The sequence below is a fragment of the Leucopleurus acutus genome, assembly GCF_964270905.1.
Source record: "Leucopleurus acutus genome assembly, chromosome: 11".
Classification (NCBI taxonomy): domain Eukaryota; kingdom Metazoa; phylum Chordata; class Mammalia; order Artiodactyla; family Delphinidae; genus Leucopleurus; species Leucopleurus acutus.
The window spans coordinates 39,931,529-39,948,661 of record NC_139152.1 but is presented as its reverse complement, the minus strand read 5'-3'; the positions used below and the strand labels follow the sequence as shown (position 1 = coordinate 39,948,661).

The 17,133-nt window shown below is 38.2% G+C and overlaps 1 protein-coding gene across 1 annotated transcript; it reads left to right on the top strand.

Moving 5' to 3' along the window:
- Window positions 1-6,157: 6,157 nt before the first annotated feature.
- Window positions 6,158-7,093, top strand: LOC309968912 (olfactory receptor 8S1-like; the record flags this gene model as incomplete). The annotated part of the gene is given in 2 exon segments (XM_082850431.1): window positions 6,158-6,349; window positions 6,353-7,093. Coding segments are annotated over 2 exon segments (933 nt in total).
- Between the last annotated feature and the right edge of the window lie 10,040 nt (window positions 7,094-17,133).

Sequence of the window (17,133 nt, the reverse complement as noted above, 5' to 3'; positions counted from 1 at the left end):
GAGACTTAGGTGAGGTATACGGGTTAAAATGATCATGCTCAAAAGTTAATTATTATTTCTTTCTGAACTTACCTTTTAGTTTTTACTTACTTACCAACTGTCAACTGTCCTCCTCCCCTTCACTTTGCACTCCGCAGGAGCAGAGAATATAAACTCAAAGAGAGCAACGACATTTTCTGGCATCTTCACTACTTTTTCAAGAATATTAAAATAGTTTCAAACATGCTTGTTGCACAATGAATGTATTTTGAATGTATGAATCATGAGCAAGACACAGAGAATATATGTAGGATGAATTCTCACCAGAGGGCCAAAGCAGTTTGAAATAATTCTGTGAGTAGAATAGCCTATTATGTGAGTGCCAGTCTTTTCCTTCCTGGTGAGCCTAGTTCTGGTCCATGGATTCACAAAGAGTGTGGCCATGGCTGGGCAAGGTGGTGGTTATGCAAAGGTTCAACAACATTTTCATTCACCAAGGCCGATCTGCTGTTGCCACTGGTGAAAATTATTTTGCTAAAGGTCACACACAAATTTTGTTAGATATATTATCAGATACCTTCCACTGTTTGTTTCTATTGTGAATTAACAATCCAATTACATTTACTACTTGGTTATTTCTAGGAATGCTGTGGTATTTTGTATACAGATCTTGTATCTTGTTGAACTTGTATCTTGTCGAACTATCTTCCTAGTTCTAATGGCTTGTTTATATATACTGTTGGATTTTTTAAATTACATTTTAATTATTTTATCTTACATAAAGGAAAATAATTTTTTTTTTTTTTTTTGTGGTACGCGGGCCTCTCACTGCTGTGGCCTCTCCCGTTGTGGAGCACAGGCTCAGCGGCCATGGCTCAAGGGCCCAGCCACTCCGCAGCATGTGGGATCTTCCCGGACAAGGGCATGAACCCATGTCCCCTGCATTGGCAGGCGGACTCTCAACCACTGCGCCACCAGGGAAGCCCAATTTTTTTCTTTTTCTATGCAGTTTTTGTATATCTCATTTTTATGCACGATGCATAATTAGTGCAGTGGCCAGGGCCTCTACTACAAGCATCTTTCTATTGGGATCAGTAAGAATGCTTCTGATATTTCAGCATTAAGGATGATTGTTCTGTTTCTGATCAATACCTTTAACTTATTATAAGAGTTCTCTTCTAACAATATTTTCCTAAGAATTGGTGTGAAATTTTGTCAAGTGCTTTTACTATTTCTATTGAGGATCCGGACTTTTTCTCTTTTGTTTGCTAATGTGTAGTGTCCATCACATAATAAGCATGCAATAAATACATGTCGAATAAAAAATAAATTTATTGAAATAGTCATATGGCTTTTATTGTTTAGATTTTTAATAATAAATTATATAAACAGGTGTTCTGGTGTTGAAGAATTGTTACATTCCTGAAATCACCCTACTTAGGTAGAGGGGTAAAAACTGAATTAACTTTCGCCAATATTCAACTTAGGAATTTCCTGTTGATGTTCATAAGTGAGATAGTATAATATTTTTCTTGCTTTTGTCTGGCATATTCTTTTTTTTTTTAACATCTTTATTAGAGTATAATTGCTTTACAATGGTGTGTCAGTTTCTGCTTTATAACAAAGTGAATCAGTTATACATATACATATGTCCCCATATCTCTTCCCTCTTGCGTCTCCCTCCCTCCCACCCTCCCTCTCCCACCCCTCTAGGTGGTCACAAAGCACTGAGCTGATCTCCTTGTGCTATGTGGCTGCTTCCCCATTTTACGTTTGGTAGTGTGTATATGTCCATGCCACTCTCTCACTTTGGCCCAGCTTACCCTTCCCCCTCCCCGTATCCTCAAGTCCATTCTCTGGTAGGTTTGCATCTTTATTCCCATCTTGGCATATTCTTTTTAACAGCTTTATTGAGATGTTTCACACATCACAAAGTTCATCTATTCAAAGTGTACAATTCAGTGGTTTCTAGCATATTCACGGAGTTGTGCAACCATTACTATGGTAACCCAATTTCAAAACATTTTCATCACCCTCAGACAAAGAAACCCCATGCCCATGGCAGTCACTCTCCATTCCTAACCCCTAACCCTGGCCCTAGGCAATCACTAATCTACTGTTTGCCTATATAGATTTGCATATTCTGGACATCTGATCTTGGCATCAATAGTATGTTTTCTTTCATCTTTTTTTAAAATTTTTTTTATAGTTTATTTATTTATTTTTGCTGTGTTGGGTCTTCGTTTCTGTGCGAGGGCTTTCTCTAGTTGTGGCAAGCGGGGCCCACTCTTCATCGTGGTGTGTGGGCCTCTCACTATCGCGGCCTCTCTTGTTGCCGAGCACAGGCTCCAGATGCACAGCCTCAGTAGTTGTGGCTCACGGGCCTAGTTGCTCCGCGGCATGTGGGATCCTCCCAGACCAGGGCTCGAATCCATGTCTCCTGAATTGGCAGGTGGATTCTTAACCACTGCGCCACCAGGGAAGCCCTTTTTTTTTTTTTTTTTTTTTTTTTTTTGCGGTACGCAGGCCTCTCACTGTTGTGGCCTCTCCCGTGGTGGAGCACAGGCTCTGGACGCGCAGGCTCAGTGGCCATGGCTCACGGGCCCAGCCGCTCCGCGGCATGTGGCATCTTCCCGGACCGGGGCACGAACCCGTGTCCCCTGCATCGGCAGGCGGACTCTCAACCACTGCGCCACCAGGGAAGCCCTGGTCCTAGGATTTTTTTAGGTGAGACTTTTGAGTACTGATATAATCTTTTTGCTTGTTACAGGTCTGTTCAGTTTTTCTCTTTCTTTTTGAGTAAGTTTTGGTATTTTGTGTGCTTTCAGGCAATTCTCTATTTTATGCAAACTAGTTTGTTGGTAAACAGTTTTTCATAGTGTTGTCTTACAATTTTTTTTTTTTACAATTTTTTAAATTTCCGTAATATGTTAAAAATGTCTCCACTTTAATATCTGATTTTGTTGAGTTTTTTTCTCTTGCTCATTGCAGCTCAGGGTTTGTCAATTTTGTGTCATTTATTGCTGTTCCTGGAGAGCTGGAACTGGAAACTCCATAAGGTAATCTCAGTTTCTGTGTGACGTATACAGCTCGTTCTCATGTGGAGAACTGTTCAAAATCTTGTCAATTGATTGCACAATGGAAATCATTATGATTTGTATATAAATCCTAGGTACTTTTTTTTTTAAGATGTTGGGGGTAGGAGTTTATTAATTTATTTATTTATTTTTGCTGTGTTGGGTCTTCGTTTCTGTGCAAGGGCTTTCTCTAGTTGTGGCAAGCGGGGGCCACTCTTCATCGCGGCGCGCGGGCCTCTCACTATCGCGGCCTCTCTTGTTTCAGAGCACAGGCTCCAGACGCGCAGGCTCAGTAGTTGTGGCACACGGGCCTAGTTGCTCTGTGGCATGTGGGATCCTCCCAGACCAGGGCTCGAACCCGTGTCCCCTGCATTAGCAGGCAGACTCTCAACCACTGCGCCACCAGGGAAGCAGGGAGAGGAGGTGGGTCAAAAAGGATCTTGCTGTGATTTATGTCATAGAGTGTTCTGCCTATGTTTTCCTCTAACAGTTTGATAGTTTCTGGCCTTACATTTAGGTCTTTAATCCATTTTGAGCTTATTTTTGTGTATGGTGTTAGGGAGTGATCTAATCTCATACTTTTACATGTACCTGTCCAGTTTTCCCAGCACCACTTATTGAAGAGGCTGTCCTTTCTCCACTGTACATTCCTGCCACCTTTATCAAAGATAAGGTGTCCATATGTGTGTGGGTTTATCTCTGGGCTTTCTATCCTGTTCCATTGATCTATCTTTCTGTTTTTGTGCCAGTACCATACTGTCTGGATGGATGCCTTTTTATTTCTTTTTCTTGCCTAACTGCTCTGGCTAGGACTTCTAATACTATATTGAGTAAGATTGGCAAGAGTGGGCATCCTTGTCTTGTTCTGATCTTAGAGGGATAGTTTTCAGTTTTTCACCACTGAGTGTGATGTTAGCTGTGGGTTTGTCATATATGGTCTTTATTATGTTGAGGTATGTTCCCTCAACACTTTGCTGAGAATTTTTATCATAAATGATGTTGAATTTTGTCAAATGCTTTTTCTGCAGCCATTGAAATTATCATGTGGTTTTCATCCTTCATTCTGTTAATGTGGTGTATCAGATTAATTGATTTGTGTGTGTTGAGCCATCCATGCATCCCAGGAATAAATCCACTTGACCATGGTGAATAATCCTTTTAGTGTACTGTTGAATTCAATTTGCTAATATTTTGTTGAGGATATTTACGTCTATGTTCATCAGGGATCTTGGCCTATAATTTTCTTTTCTTGTGGTGCCTCTGTTTGGCTTTGGAATCAGGGTAACGCTGGACTCATAAAATGAACTTGAAAGTGTTCCCTCTTCTATTATTTGGAAGTGTTTAAGAAGGATTGGTATTAATTCTTCTTTAAATATTTGGTAGCATTTGCCAGTGTGTGTTGGCTCTGAAATCATACAAAAACAAGCCTCATCCCTGGCTACAGTGAACCCTTACTTGAGTTCCCTTCCAAGTTGCTTTGTTCTGGAGTGATCTCAGGATGAGCCCTGGGAGCCCCCATGAACAATGTTGCTATACACAAGAGTGAAAGAGGAAGAATTTAAGAAAGTATCTCCTTTATCCTGATGCCAAATTACTCTAAATAAATGTCCAGATATTGTCCACAGTTTATCACTTTACATTATAAGTATTGAATCCATCATAAATATTAACTTTCAATATGATTTTCTATTTCTTCCTTACAGTGGTATTCTCAATGTTGACTTCACAAGCTAAACAGTTTTATCACTTACTGGATCTGAAAGTGCTACAAACCAGTATACCACTGAGAATTCAGGTAATTGGGTTTTATTCCTCACCTGGGCTTGGAAACTCAGCTATTTAGTCAATGACTGGACAAAAGGATAGGTTTCTGAGTCTTCAATGATGAATTAAATGAACTAGTGTTGAATTAGAACATCAAAGGCCAGGATGGGCCTCTAGATTGAGGCCAGAGTATTGAGTAGTTATATTGAGACTCAGGTGAAGTCTAGAATATCAAGATAGTGTGGGACTATATACACAAGTCTTAAAGTGTGAGGATAGAGTTTAGATGACCATGTGGGACCTTAAAACCTGCTAGAATGGCTAAGACATCACATGCGGTGACTACATATATTATTGGATATATTGGTTTTAGAGTGAGCATGGTGTATCTACCCAGAGCATTGTTCTATTACTGGGAACAGCTTCTTATGACTCATTGTAATCATAGCATTGCCTACAAAAACCCACCTAAAATATCACTGGGCATGATAGTCTAGGCTACCAGTTTTTTAAAAATTTATTATAATTGTATTAATGTATTTTAAAATTAAATGATAACATGATGCCACTAAATAAAACGAGAGAAATTTAAAACAAGAAAACTCCAAAGCAATCTAATTCCACATTCAGTCTCTAAATTCCTTCATGTCATATTGTCCTCCTACCCCCTAATGGTTTCTTACACTTCACCTTGGCCTCTGTTCCCATGACTGAACACTTAATTTTATCATTATCATGCTTTTATAATTTCTTGTGTGCATGTGGGCATGCTCACAGACATACACATACATAACCAATGAATTCATTTACACTTTATTGAAAACAAATGGAAGCAATCAAGATGTAAATTTCCTTAACTTCCTTTCCAAATGTAAATTTCCTTAACTTCTTGCTTCCAAATGTAAATTTCCTTAACTTCTTGCACTCTTGACCTTCCCTCCTTGACATAGAATAGACAAAGTGCCTCTGCTCCTACCTAAGTCCTTTTCATCTAGATTTAATGCTCTATTTCTCAAGTAATTCACTCCTGATTTTTTTTCTCCATATTTCTCTAATATCAGCAAACTTTCCTTTTCAAATGTATCACTCTGAACCACATAAAAATACTCTAGCTCAAAAACAGATTATAATAAAAAATAGTAATATAGTTGATTTAAAACATCAATGGTACGATGATGACCAGGAAGTGAGCTTTTAAATATCTGAATGTGGATTGTGAGACAGTAATGAAAAAACATTTATGCAGAGTAAGATCTAGGTGCTGGGGTAACTGAGAGGCATTAAGGGACTTTTGATGGATCTTCTTTGTTTGTTTTCCAGAGAGAACACTTCTCTATATGGCAATGAAAAACCACAGTGCTGTCAGTGAGTTCATTCCCCTTGGACTATCTATTGACCCCCATACTCAGGCTGTACTCTTCGTGCTGTTCCTTCTGATTTACCTCCTCACTCTGATGGGAAATTTCTTAATGCTGCTGATGATTAGGGCTGATTTTCACCTCCACACACCCATGTACTTCTTTTTGAGATGACTCTCCTTTCTGGACCTTTGCCACTCATCTGTCACAGTCCCCAAGATGCTGGAAAATGTACTTTCTGAAAGTAAAACCATCTTTGTAGACAGCTGCCTGGCTCAGGCCTTCTTTGTGTTTGCCACCAGGGGCACTGAGGCATGTCTGCTGGCTGTGATGGCCTATGACCGCTATGTAGCCATCAGCTCCCCTCTGCTCTGTGGCCAGGTGATGAACAACCAGCTCTGTACTGGGCTGATGTGGGGCTCCTGGGGCCTGGCCTTTGTTGATGCTCTCATCAACATCCTCCTGGCTGTCAATTTAGACTATTGTGAGGACCAAACTCTTCCCCACTTCAGCTGCAAGCTGTCTTCTCTCTTCCACCTTTCTTGCTTTGATACCTCCACCAGTTTCACACTCCTGCTCTGCTCTTCTGTCTTGCATCTCTTTGGAACCTTCATTATGATTGTTTCTGCCTATGACCACATTGTCTGCACTATCCTAAGCATCAGCTCCACCTCAGGCAGAAGCAAGGCCTTCTCTACCTGCTCTTCTCACCTCACTACTATTATTTTGTTCTATGGCTCAGGTTTCCTCAGCTATTTCTTGCCAACCTCAGGCTCCACTCTGGAGATGATCTTCTCCTTGCAGTACAGTGTGATTACTCCCATGCTGAATTCCCTCTTCTATAGCCTACAGAACAAAGAGGTGAAGGCAGCTATGGGAAGAATGTTTAGAAAATATTTTCATTCTCTCTTATAGTGTACACAAAATGATAATGAAAGAGGAGCTGAACTATGGCGCTACCTGATCAAACAATGGACTTTAAGGAGAGTTTCTTGGTTGTCCATGCTGCCAGATGTTACAGGGAACATAGTGGCATTTATTTCCTTGGAAATACTTCTGAAAAGGACAGAAAACTCTTATCTTAGGATGATTCAGGTTCAGTCTTATTTGGAAAAGGAGAAATGAATCAGATAACCCTCTTTTTCAAGGGATCATTTTGTTAAAATGTTGATTTATTATTCATATTATGTGGACATCTGTTGCTATGGTTGCTTATTACTTCTTCATGCTTCTTCATATAATTACACTTCAAGTCCACAGGAAGACTGATTTTCTCAAATTTACATGTCCATAAAGTGAGGTGATCCTATAACCCACGATAGACTAACCATTCTACCCTTTCTCCCGGCAGTGCATTGAGGCAAGGTGTGAAACGAAGACCCAGGTGAGGTTATTTAGAATCCTTCTCTAGGAAATTCAGATATTGAGCAGGAAGAAACAACAACAACGGCAACAAAAAACCCATCATTCAGAATAAAGTCAATCTGACCGTAGTGCCTAAAGAGACCATGAAACCTTGTTCCCCTGGCAATTGTCCTTTCTGAGGTCGTATTTTTAATAGATATGGTAATAATAGCTAATTTGTTACATTTCTTAACTCATGTCACAAAGTGCGTTAAGTTCCTGGGATAGACAGGATGGCCTCCTGAAGATGATCTCCTAATCCCTGGAACTTGTGAATATGTTATGTGACGAAAGGGGCTGGGCAGATGAATAAGGTTAAGGACCTTAAAAGGGGTCGAGTAGTATAGATTATCCAGGTGGGCTCGATCTAATCACATGAATCCTTAAAAGCAGGGAAACTTCTCCAGCTGTAGGCAGTTATGATGAGGCGGAAAGGGAAGGTCAGAGATAATATAAGCATGAGAAAGACTCAACCCACCATTGCTGGTGTGGGTCCATGAGCCAGAGGTTGTGGGTGGCCTCTAGAAGCTGAAAACAACCCCCAGCCAAGAGCCAGCAAAGAAATAGGAACTTTAGTCCATGGAATTCATGGCACTGAATTCTTCCAACAACCTGAATGGTGTCTCTCCTAGATCCTCCAGGTAAGACCTACTGACTTGACTTTGGCCTTGTGTGACCCAGGGCAAAAAATCAGTTGGGTGCACCCATATTTCTGACCTAAAGAACTATCAGAAAATGTATTTGTGTCATTTGAAGCCACTAAGTTTGTGGTAATTTGTTATGGCAGCAACAGAAAACTAATATAGTACCTTTTATTTATCCTACTTAGTTATCTCAACAGATACATGAGATAGGTTTATTGTGAGCTTTCCTTTACGGATGAGGAAATGAGACTCAGGATGTTTGTATGCTGTTCAGCGATTCATAGCAAGGAAATGGTGGAGCTGGAATTTTAACCCATGCAGTTTGAATCAAGTCCACACTCTCAATCACTGTAGTGCTGCTTCCATTAAGTCTATGAGGCTCGCTAATACTTTCTATAATTATATTTGCTATTGGATTCAGCTGCTTACAAAGAATGGTAATTAATACCACTAATACCAAAGGTGAGGTTCAAGCAACAGAACTTTGGTGAAATGCAAAGTATTTAGATTTAGATATTTAGTTAAGATTTGGGAAAAGACAGTAATCACTATGCTGCCCTTCCTCTTCTATTTTGTGAACTATCCTTTTTTCCAAAAATGTGTTTTCTCTCTTTAATCAGGTTATTTGCAGTCAGTTTCTGTTTTTTTCAAAGAAAAATGATTGGTTTTGAAATTGGAACTGGGAGATTGATTTGTAGGCAACAAATATCAGGGAGGTGAGGATATGTAGAATTCGTGATTGTGCTAAGACACGCACAACGAAGTGAGCCGTCTGTCCGTCGTTACTGCTCATCATATGTAATTGCCACTCTTAAGATCCATTGCCTGAGACCATGGACACTGTGCTAATAAGCCTTTCAGTAAGGGAAAGTTGCTAAAATTAAGCAAGTACAAGAGAAAGAGGAATGCCAACACCACAGTGTCTTCTGTTGTCAATTATTTCTTGATTTTTTAATTTTTATACAATTTTTAAAGGTTACTTACCATTTACAGTTATTACAAAATATTGGTTATACTCCCTGTGTTGTACAGTATATTCTTGAGCCTATCATACACCTAATAGTTGCATCTCCCACTCCCCTGCCTTTATGTTACCCCTCCCCCCCACTGGTAACCACTAGTTTGTTATCTGTGAGTCTGCTTTTTTGTTATATTTTTTAGATTCCACATATAAGTGATATCGTACAGTATTTGTCTTTCTCTGTCTCAGTTATTTCACTTAGCATAATGCCCTCCAAGTCCATCCATGTTGCTACAAATGGCAAAATTTTGTTCTTTTTTATGGCTTAGTATTCCATATTGTGTGTGTGTGTGTGTGTGTGTGTAACACATCTTTATCCATTCATCTATTGATGGACACAAGTTATTTTCATGTCTTGGCAATTGTAAATAATGCTGCTGTGAACATTAGGGTGCATGTATCTTTTCAAATTAGTGTTTTTGTTTTTTTGGGCTGTATACTCAGGAGTGGAATTGCTGGGTCATATGGTAGTTCTATTTTTAGTTTTTTTGAGAAACCCCCATACTGGTTTCCACAGTAATTGGTTGTGCCAATTTACATTTCCACAGACAGTGTTACAAGGGTTCCCTTTTCTACACATCCTCGCCAGCGTTTGTTATCTGTAGACTTTTTGATGATAGCCATTCTGACAGGTGTGAGGTGATACCTCCTTGTGGTTTTGATTTGCACTTCCCTGATGATTAGTGATGTCAAGCATCTTTTCATGTGCCTGTTGGCCAGCTGCATGTCTTCTTTGAAAAAATGTCTATTTAGTTCTTCTGCACATTTTTAAATAGGGTTGTTGGGGAAAAAGTGTTTGCAAATGGTATGACTGACAAGGGATTAATATTCAACATATATAAACAGCTCATACAACACAACATCTAAAAAACATTTCCTGATTTTTGACCTTAAGGTTCAGAATGAAGTTCAGGGACTTTCTTTCCCTGTGCTGAAAGAATACCTTTCCTTTTATAGATGTAGAGCAGAGACTATTCAAAAATAACTCAGAGGCTGACTCAGTGACTTCACTACAGCAGCAGGTTGCTTATCAGAGAAATGGATGTTGACCAGGGAATTACATCATCTCAGCATTATGGAATATCAGAATAGTGACATCATGGACTTGGAGGACCTGGAGAACCAAGAACCTCCAACCTCTCTAAAACCACCATGCTTCCCTTGCCTCAGCATACTGTGACTCCCTAATGGAATAAAGCTAGTTACTCCTCATAGCCTAAATTCTTCCCTGTTGCTTTGTTGAGGTCCAGAAGTCAAAACCAACATGGCCTGAAAGATGAAATCAGAATGAGAAAAGGAAAGAATTACATGTTGGAAAGAATACAGTACTAGATGAATTTTTATCTCCAATAATCTAGAGAATATTTCTGGGGATAAATTTTATTTTTTTCTTAACAAATAAGAGTAAATTTAATTTCTATGTAGTGTTGTTTTTTGAACCATTTTTATTTATTTATATTCTTTTATTCAGACATCATTTTACATAAACACCTGAATGGAATCACATCATACAATCTGTTTCCTGTTTTTTTTTTTTTGTTTTTTCTTGGCTTGCCATCCTTTCCACATTTTCTCCTACTTATTCTCCACTCAAGGTAACCCATGTTAATCACAGAGTATATATCTTTCTTAGCTTTCTCTGGGTTTATATAGTCACATTCAAACTTCCATACCCATATACGTATATGTATACATATAGAAGTTTTCCATCTCTGTTTAAAGACTGTATAAATACACACTTTTTATTCTGGTTGCTTTTCATTCTTTAATAATTTATAAAACGTACTACACTTCAAATGCCATAGCTCTAATTCATTTTTCTGTGTGTTAGCATAAAATTCTACTAGTGAATGTGCCACAGTTTCTAAACCATTCCCCTATGTTTAGGCTCACTCTGCTTCCATTTTTTAACCACTGCAAAAATGCTACAGTAAACGTTTTTGAGTACATAACATGAAATTTATTTATTTTATTTCAATTTGCATTCCTCTGCCACTAGGCAATATTAACATCTTTTCACATATTAATTGGTCCTTTGCATTTGATCTTTTGTGAAGATTATATCCACAGCTCATTTTTTTCAGCTTGTTTGCTGTTTATTTTTATTTATTTATATTTTTTGCCGTACGTGGGCCTCTCACTGCTGTGGCCTCTCTCGTTGCGGAGCACAGGCTCCGGACGCGCAGGCCCAGTGGCCATGGCTCACGGGCTCAGCCGCTCCGCGGCATGTGGGATCTTCCCGGACCGGGGCACGAACCCATGTCCCCTGCATCGGCAGACGGACTCTCAACCACTGCGCCACCAGGGGAGCCCTGTTTGCTGTTTTTAATCAGAGTTTTAGAGCATTTCACATTTCATGTATATTTACATTTGTATTCTATGCAGCAGGTCGTTTTTTTCTGTTCTGCTACTTGTTCTTGTTGTGGTTTATGGTATCTTTTGCCATGCAGAAGCTTAGTTTTTATATATTCATACATAATTTATATTCTTCAAACAATAAATCTCTTTACCCTCTGAGATAAAGGTCTACTTCACTTTGAATTTAAAAATAGTTCCCTAGATATACTTTCTTAGACTTAGTTTTAAAAATTTGTTACATTTACATCTATAATCATTTGGAATTCATGTTTGTACTTACTTGGTGTGAGATAGATGTCTAACTATATTAGGTTATGATGGATAACAACGATGACAGCAACATTTAATAAATAAGCTATTCTTTTCTAACTGAACTAAAATAGCACTTGAGTCACACATTAAAATCTGAGATAAATTTATAGTTTTTAATTTTTTAATCAATGTTCTATTCATCTTTTAGTTAAAATATTATATTGATATTTGGCAAGATAAGTCTCCTTCAACAACATCCCCCCACAACCACTATTATTCTTTCTCATTATTTTATATGAGCTCCATTATTTTATATTTATATGAGCTCCATTATTCTTATTCAGTTTCAAAAGAGTCCTATTTTGGGATTACGATTTAAATGGCCTTAAATTTAAAAACTAGTTTGGGGATAGTAGACATTTTAATGATGTTGAGTCATGCCAGTAAGAATACTGTCACAACAAGAATATTTCTTTCAATTTGTTAGACATCGTTTATATCCCTAAATAAAATTTCATAGATTATCATGCCATTCTTATTAAATGTACCCATACATCTTTAAAGTTTGTCACTATTGTAAATGAGATGTTTTCCCTTTTTTGTTTTTTACTGTTCTTACTGTTAGTACAGGGATAAGCCAGCACATTTTATATATTTACTACTGTATCCAATGTGGTAGATACTGTGGAATGCATTTGTTTGCACCCTTTCAATCCTATTCTAGTGTGTAGAAACTAGAAGGTAAAAACTATTTGCAAACTCCACTGGATCAGGTATCAAGAAGGTTTTTTTGAGGTTTCAGTTAGACACATTCATTGAGATGATAATTTGAACCTGAATCCTGGGAGGAGCGAAGCAAGATGTGGGGCATTCATTTTGCTGACCTAGATCATGGCAGAGGTGGCATGGCTCTACAGCCGATAACTGTGAAGTCTCACTGATTTAGCAGCTTCTACAATAGTAGAGACAGCTTTTGGCTAGGTTGAAAGTAGTATGACTCTACACTCGACTGCAGCAGCAGAACTTTCCTGATTCCCTGGCTGTCTGCATCAGTGACAGCAGCTTTTTCTGTTACGGCAAAGGAGCGATTCTAGGTGCTGGGTACTTTATTAACTAAGAGATCATCCTGGTGCTGCCTCCTCCAGCCAGCCCTTCTTGATGATTTTTTTAAGTGCTGATTCCTGTATCAAATTTCTTTCTGTGATTGCAGCTGAACCCAATGGATGCAATAAGCCAGAGTACCAAAATCTTATTAACTCTTTGGTTTTTCTTTTACTATAATTGCTTAAGTTTCCTAGACATGCAACTATACAACCAGGAGAAAAAAAAAAAGAAATACCTTATAGTCTTCTTTTTCAATATTCATATAGTAATTTCATTTGTTTTTTTTTTTTGTGAAAACTTCTAAAATAATATTTAATAATGGTATCAATGGGAATCCCTGGCCTATTCTTGAACTTAACTGATATTGTTTTAGTGTTTCATATTTAAAATAATATTTCCTGTAATTGTTGATATCTTTATTTTATTTTAGTTTCTTTCTATTCCTGTTTATTATCAATAGATGCTGAATTTTACAAATTACTTTTCAGCACCTATTACTATTGGCGTACAGTTTTACTCCTTTGATGTATTGATGTTGTCCAAGAAAAATTGCAAAAAAAGCAAAGAAAGGTATATTGAAAGCTATTGCAATAGCGGAAGAGAGGCCAGAACTGAGTCCGAACGCAACTCCACTGAAACAAAAGGCAGTAGGGTTTTAAGAATTGGGGTGACTGGGAGATCGTAGGCCATCTGTTTGCTAATTGGCTTTACCCAAAAGAAAAGTAAACTTTCTTGTGTCTTCATGACAGGAGGTCGATTTACGACTTAGACCAAGGTGCCCTAGTAGTCAGGCTCCTGCCCTCCCACAGAAATGGAGAGGCAGCTGCTTATCTTTCTTGATGATTACATTTCAAAGAGATGGTTCCCAGACATTCCTGGGTTGTAAAATTGGCAAGAGGCCTTTTAAAATATTCACATCACAAAAGGGCAGAGAAATGATTTATAATGACAAGTTTTCAAAAGTAAAAACTCTAAGAAAAAGGAGGCCAGGGGCCTAGAGGCAGGAAAAAGCTCATCTAAAGATTAGTCAATAGGGAGGGTGGGAGGGAGGGAGACGCAACAGGGAAGACATATGGGAACATATGTTTATGTATGACTGATTCACTTTGTTATAAAGCAGAAACTAACACACCATTGTAAAGCAATTATACCCCAATAAAGATGTTTAAAAAAAAAAAAAAAAAAGATTAGTCAAGCTGAAGGAAACATTAAGGCCATCTTGGTCAATGCCATGTTTTTGGTAGCAAGCTTCCTGATATTGAACCATCCTTACATTTTGACATGAACCATTGTTTGGTTTTATTGAATTTTAGTTTGATACATTGCTATGTTCCATTTGCTAATAGTTTACTCAGAATTTTTGTATCATTATTCATAATAGATATTATTCTATAGTTTTCTGGTTATCTTTTTGCATTTTATATTAATAGTATTCCCTGTTTGTGGTAGAAATTGCTTGTTGTCACCAAATATCTGTTATCCTTTTTTGTCTCATCACAGAATTATTACAGTTCTTTATCCAGGCACATGTATATACAGAATAATTCTTTAGCCAGTCTTTCTTAGAGGTATATGTGACAATGTGATTAAAATCAGACCAATGAGGTATACAGTGAAATTTTCAAGGAATCATTCTTGAAAGAGTGCTGTCTCTTGCCGTTCTGCACTTCTTTCTTATACCTTCTCCTTGTTGTTGCTAGACTGCATGTGTAATGCAGAAGCTAGCATACCCCTGTTGTCCACTACATGACTTTGGGAATGGAGGTCACTCATACATGTACAAATATAAATTGCTGAGATGCTGAAGATTAGGGGCAATAGAGCTATCATACCCACCCTGAATTGCCACCTTCAGACTTTCACATAACAAAAATAAAATTCTGTATTGTTTAAGCTATTATCATTTTGGTCTCAGATACTTGTAAATAAATTTTATCCTAAGGCGTATAGAATTTGACTTCAGGAAGTGGAGTGCTCCATGTAACCAAACCTATAATGTGTGTCATAGGTTTGGCATAAGCAGTTAAGCAACAGGCAGCAAAGATTTAGAGACGGCTGACTAGAAAGTGCAACACACTGGTTAAGCTAGAGTAAATTATGTGACCAAAGTTTTATCTGTGGCAGCTTGAAAGACAGAGCCCACCTGCTGACCGATGACATAACATTAGAGGAAATGATAGTAAAAATATAAGATATTGGTGGGTGTTGATCGCCTTCTGCCATTTTTGGCAAAGTACTATGAGAAATAAATTCTGGCTAGGACTCCTGCCTGCAAACAGAAATGGAAGGAAATACAGTTTACCAAGTTAATTTCTGCCTATAGTTAATCTATATTAACTGAGAGTTCTGTAATTTAGCGTCTTGCAGGAGTGAAATATTGGTTACTTCTCTATCTGAAACTGATACAGTGGTAAGCACTGGTTTTGGTGCAATGGCCATAATAGGAGATAAGACTAAATTCCTTCCACACAAAAGGATGAAAACATGTATCAATTTACATTCCCACCAACAGTGCAAGAGGGTTCCCTTTTCTCCACACCATCTCCAGCATTTGTTGTTTGTAGATTTTCTGGTGATGCCCATTCTAACTGGTGTGAGGCGATACCTCATTGTAGTTTTGATTTGCATTTCTCTAATGATTAGTGATGTTGAGCAGCTTTTCATGTGCTTCTTGGCCATCTGTATGTCTTCTTTGAAAAAAGGTCTATTTAGGTCTTCTGCCCATTTTTTCATTGGGTTGTTTGTTTTTTTGATATTGAGCTGCATGAGCTATAGCTGATTCACTTCATTATACAGCAGAAACTAACACAACATTATAAGGCAACTATACACCAATGGGGAAAAAAAAGACAAAAACCTACTGGCAAAACAAGGTTTGAGTGTTACTTTCTCACTTAAGCCTGTTGAAACAGATAGGCTCAAGGTAGCCCAACTCATAAGAGTGAGGGGAGGTGATGCAGATCATGCTTGCTAAGTAAAATTAAGATAATAGGGTCCTCAGACTTAAAAATCAAGTCTATTCAAGATTTAGAGCTATGATTACCTACACAGGGACTAGAAGCTTGCCTTACAAAAACCAGTGTTAGATCAATCCCTAAAGAAAATTCTAGGTGTTGAAGCACCAGGTGTCAATAAAAAGCAAGCAGTGAAAGCTCTGCAGCTGCTAAGCAGGACATTCTCTCCAGTGCTCATCTCAGATGTGGCTCTGCAGGATAATGGACAAGGAATATTCCTGAGAGCAGAGCCAGATACTAGAGAGGGTGATGGATTCAGGAGATCCTGCTAAAGAGGAGAACCAGGGCTGTAATGCATGCTACAAGCTTACTTCACTGCCAAGGCAGGAGTCTTCACAGTTTCTGAGCAGATTTGAAAACTGACTGCTACTGTTTGTTGCAGAAATCCATACAGTTTTCCTGTGGAATATGTACATTCTGGATTTAGCCGATTTGATTTATTGTTGTGTTATTTACCTTGTCCTGTCCCACACTTTGTCTTAAGACTTGAGCCCTTTCTTAAGAATCTTCATAAGTGGAGTTGTGTACTTCATGTTGCATTACGTCAAGAGAAATATGATATTGGTTCTTCTACTTATTTTGATGACAGAATTGATCCGTGGGTTCAGGTGATGATAATCACATCTCTTAATTGTAAAGTTCCCCAATTAGATATTTACTTATATATTTATAAACCATTTATGACCATTGCCTGTAGCAGTTATTTCATTAGAAGCTTCAAAATGGTAATTTTCTAATTTTATGATTTCTTCTGCATTTATTGGCTGGAATTCATCTGAATAAAAGTAAGTTTTCATATCCATTAGGGTTTCTTTGATTACTCTGAAATATGATTCATACCAGAAGTCATGACAGCTACTTTATTTCATTTTTTTTAACATCTTTATTGGAGTATAATTGCTTTACAATGGTGTGTTAGTTTCTGCTTTATAACAGAGTGAATCAGTTATACATATACATATGTTCCCATATCTCTTCCCCCTTGCGTCTCCCTCCCTCCCACCCTCCCTCTCCCACCCCGCTAGGTGTTCACAAAGCACCGAGCTGATCTCCCTGTGCTATGCGGCTGCTTCCCACTAGCTAGCTATTTTACGTTTGGTAGTGTATATATGTCCATGCCACTCTCTCGCTTTGTCACAGCTTACCCTTCCCCCTCCT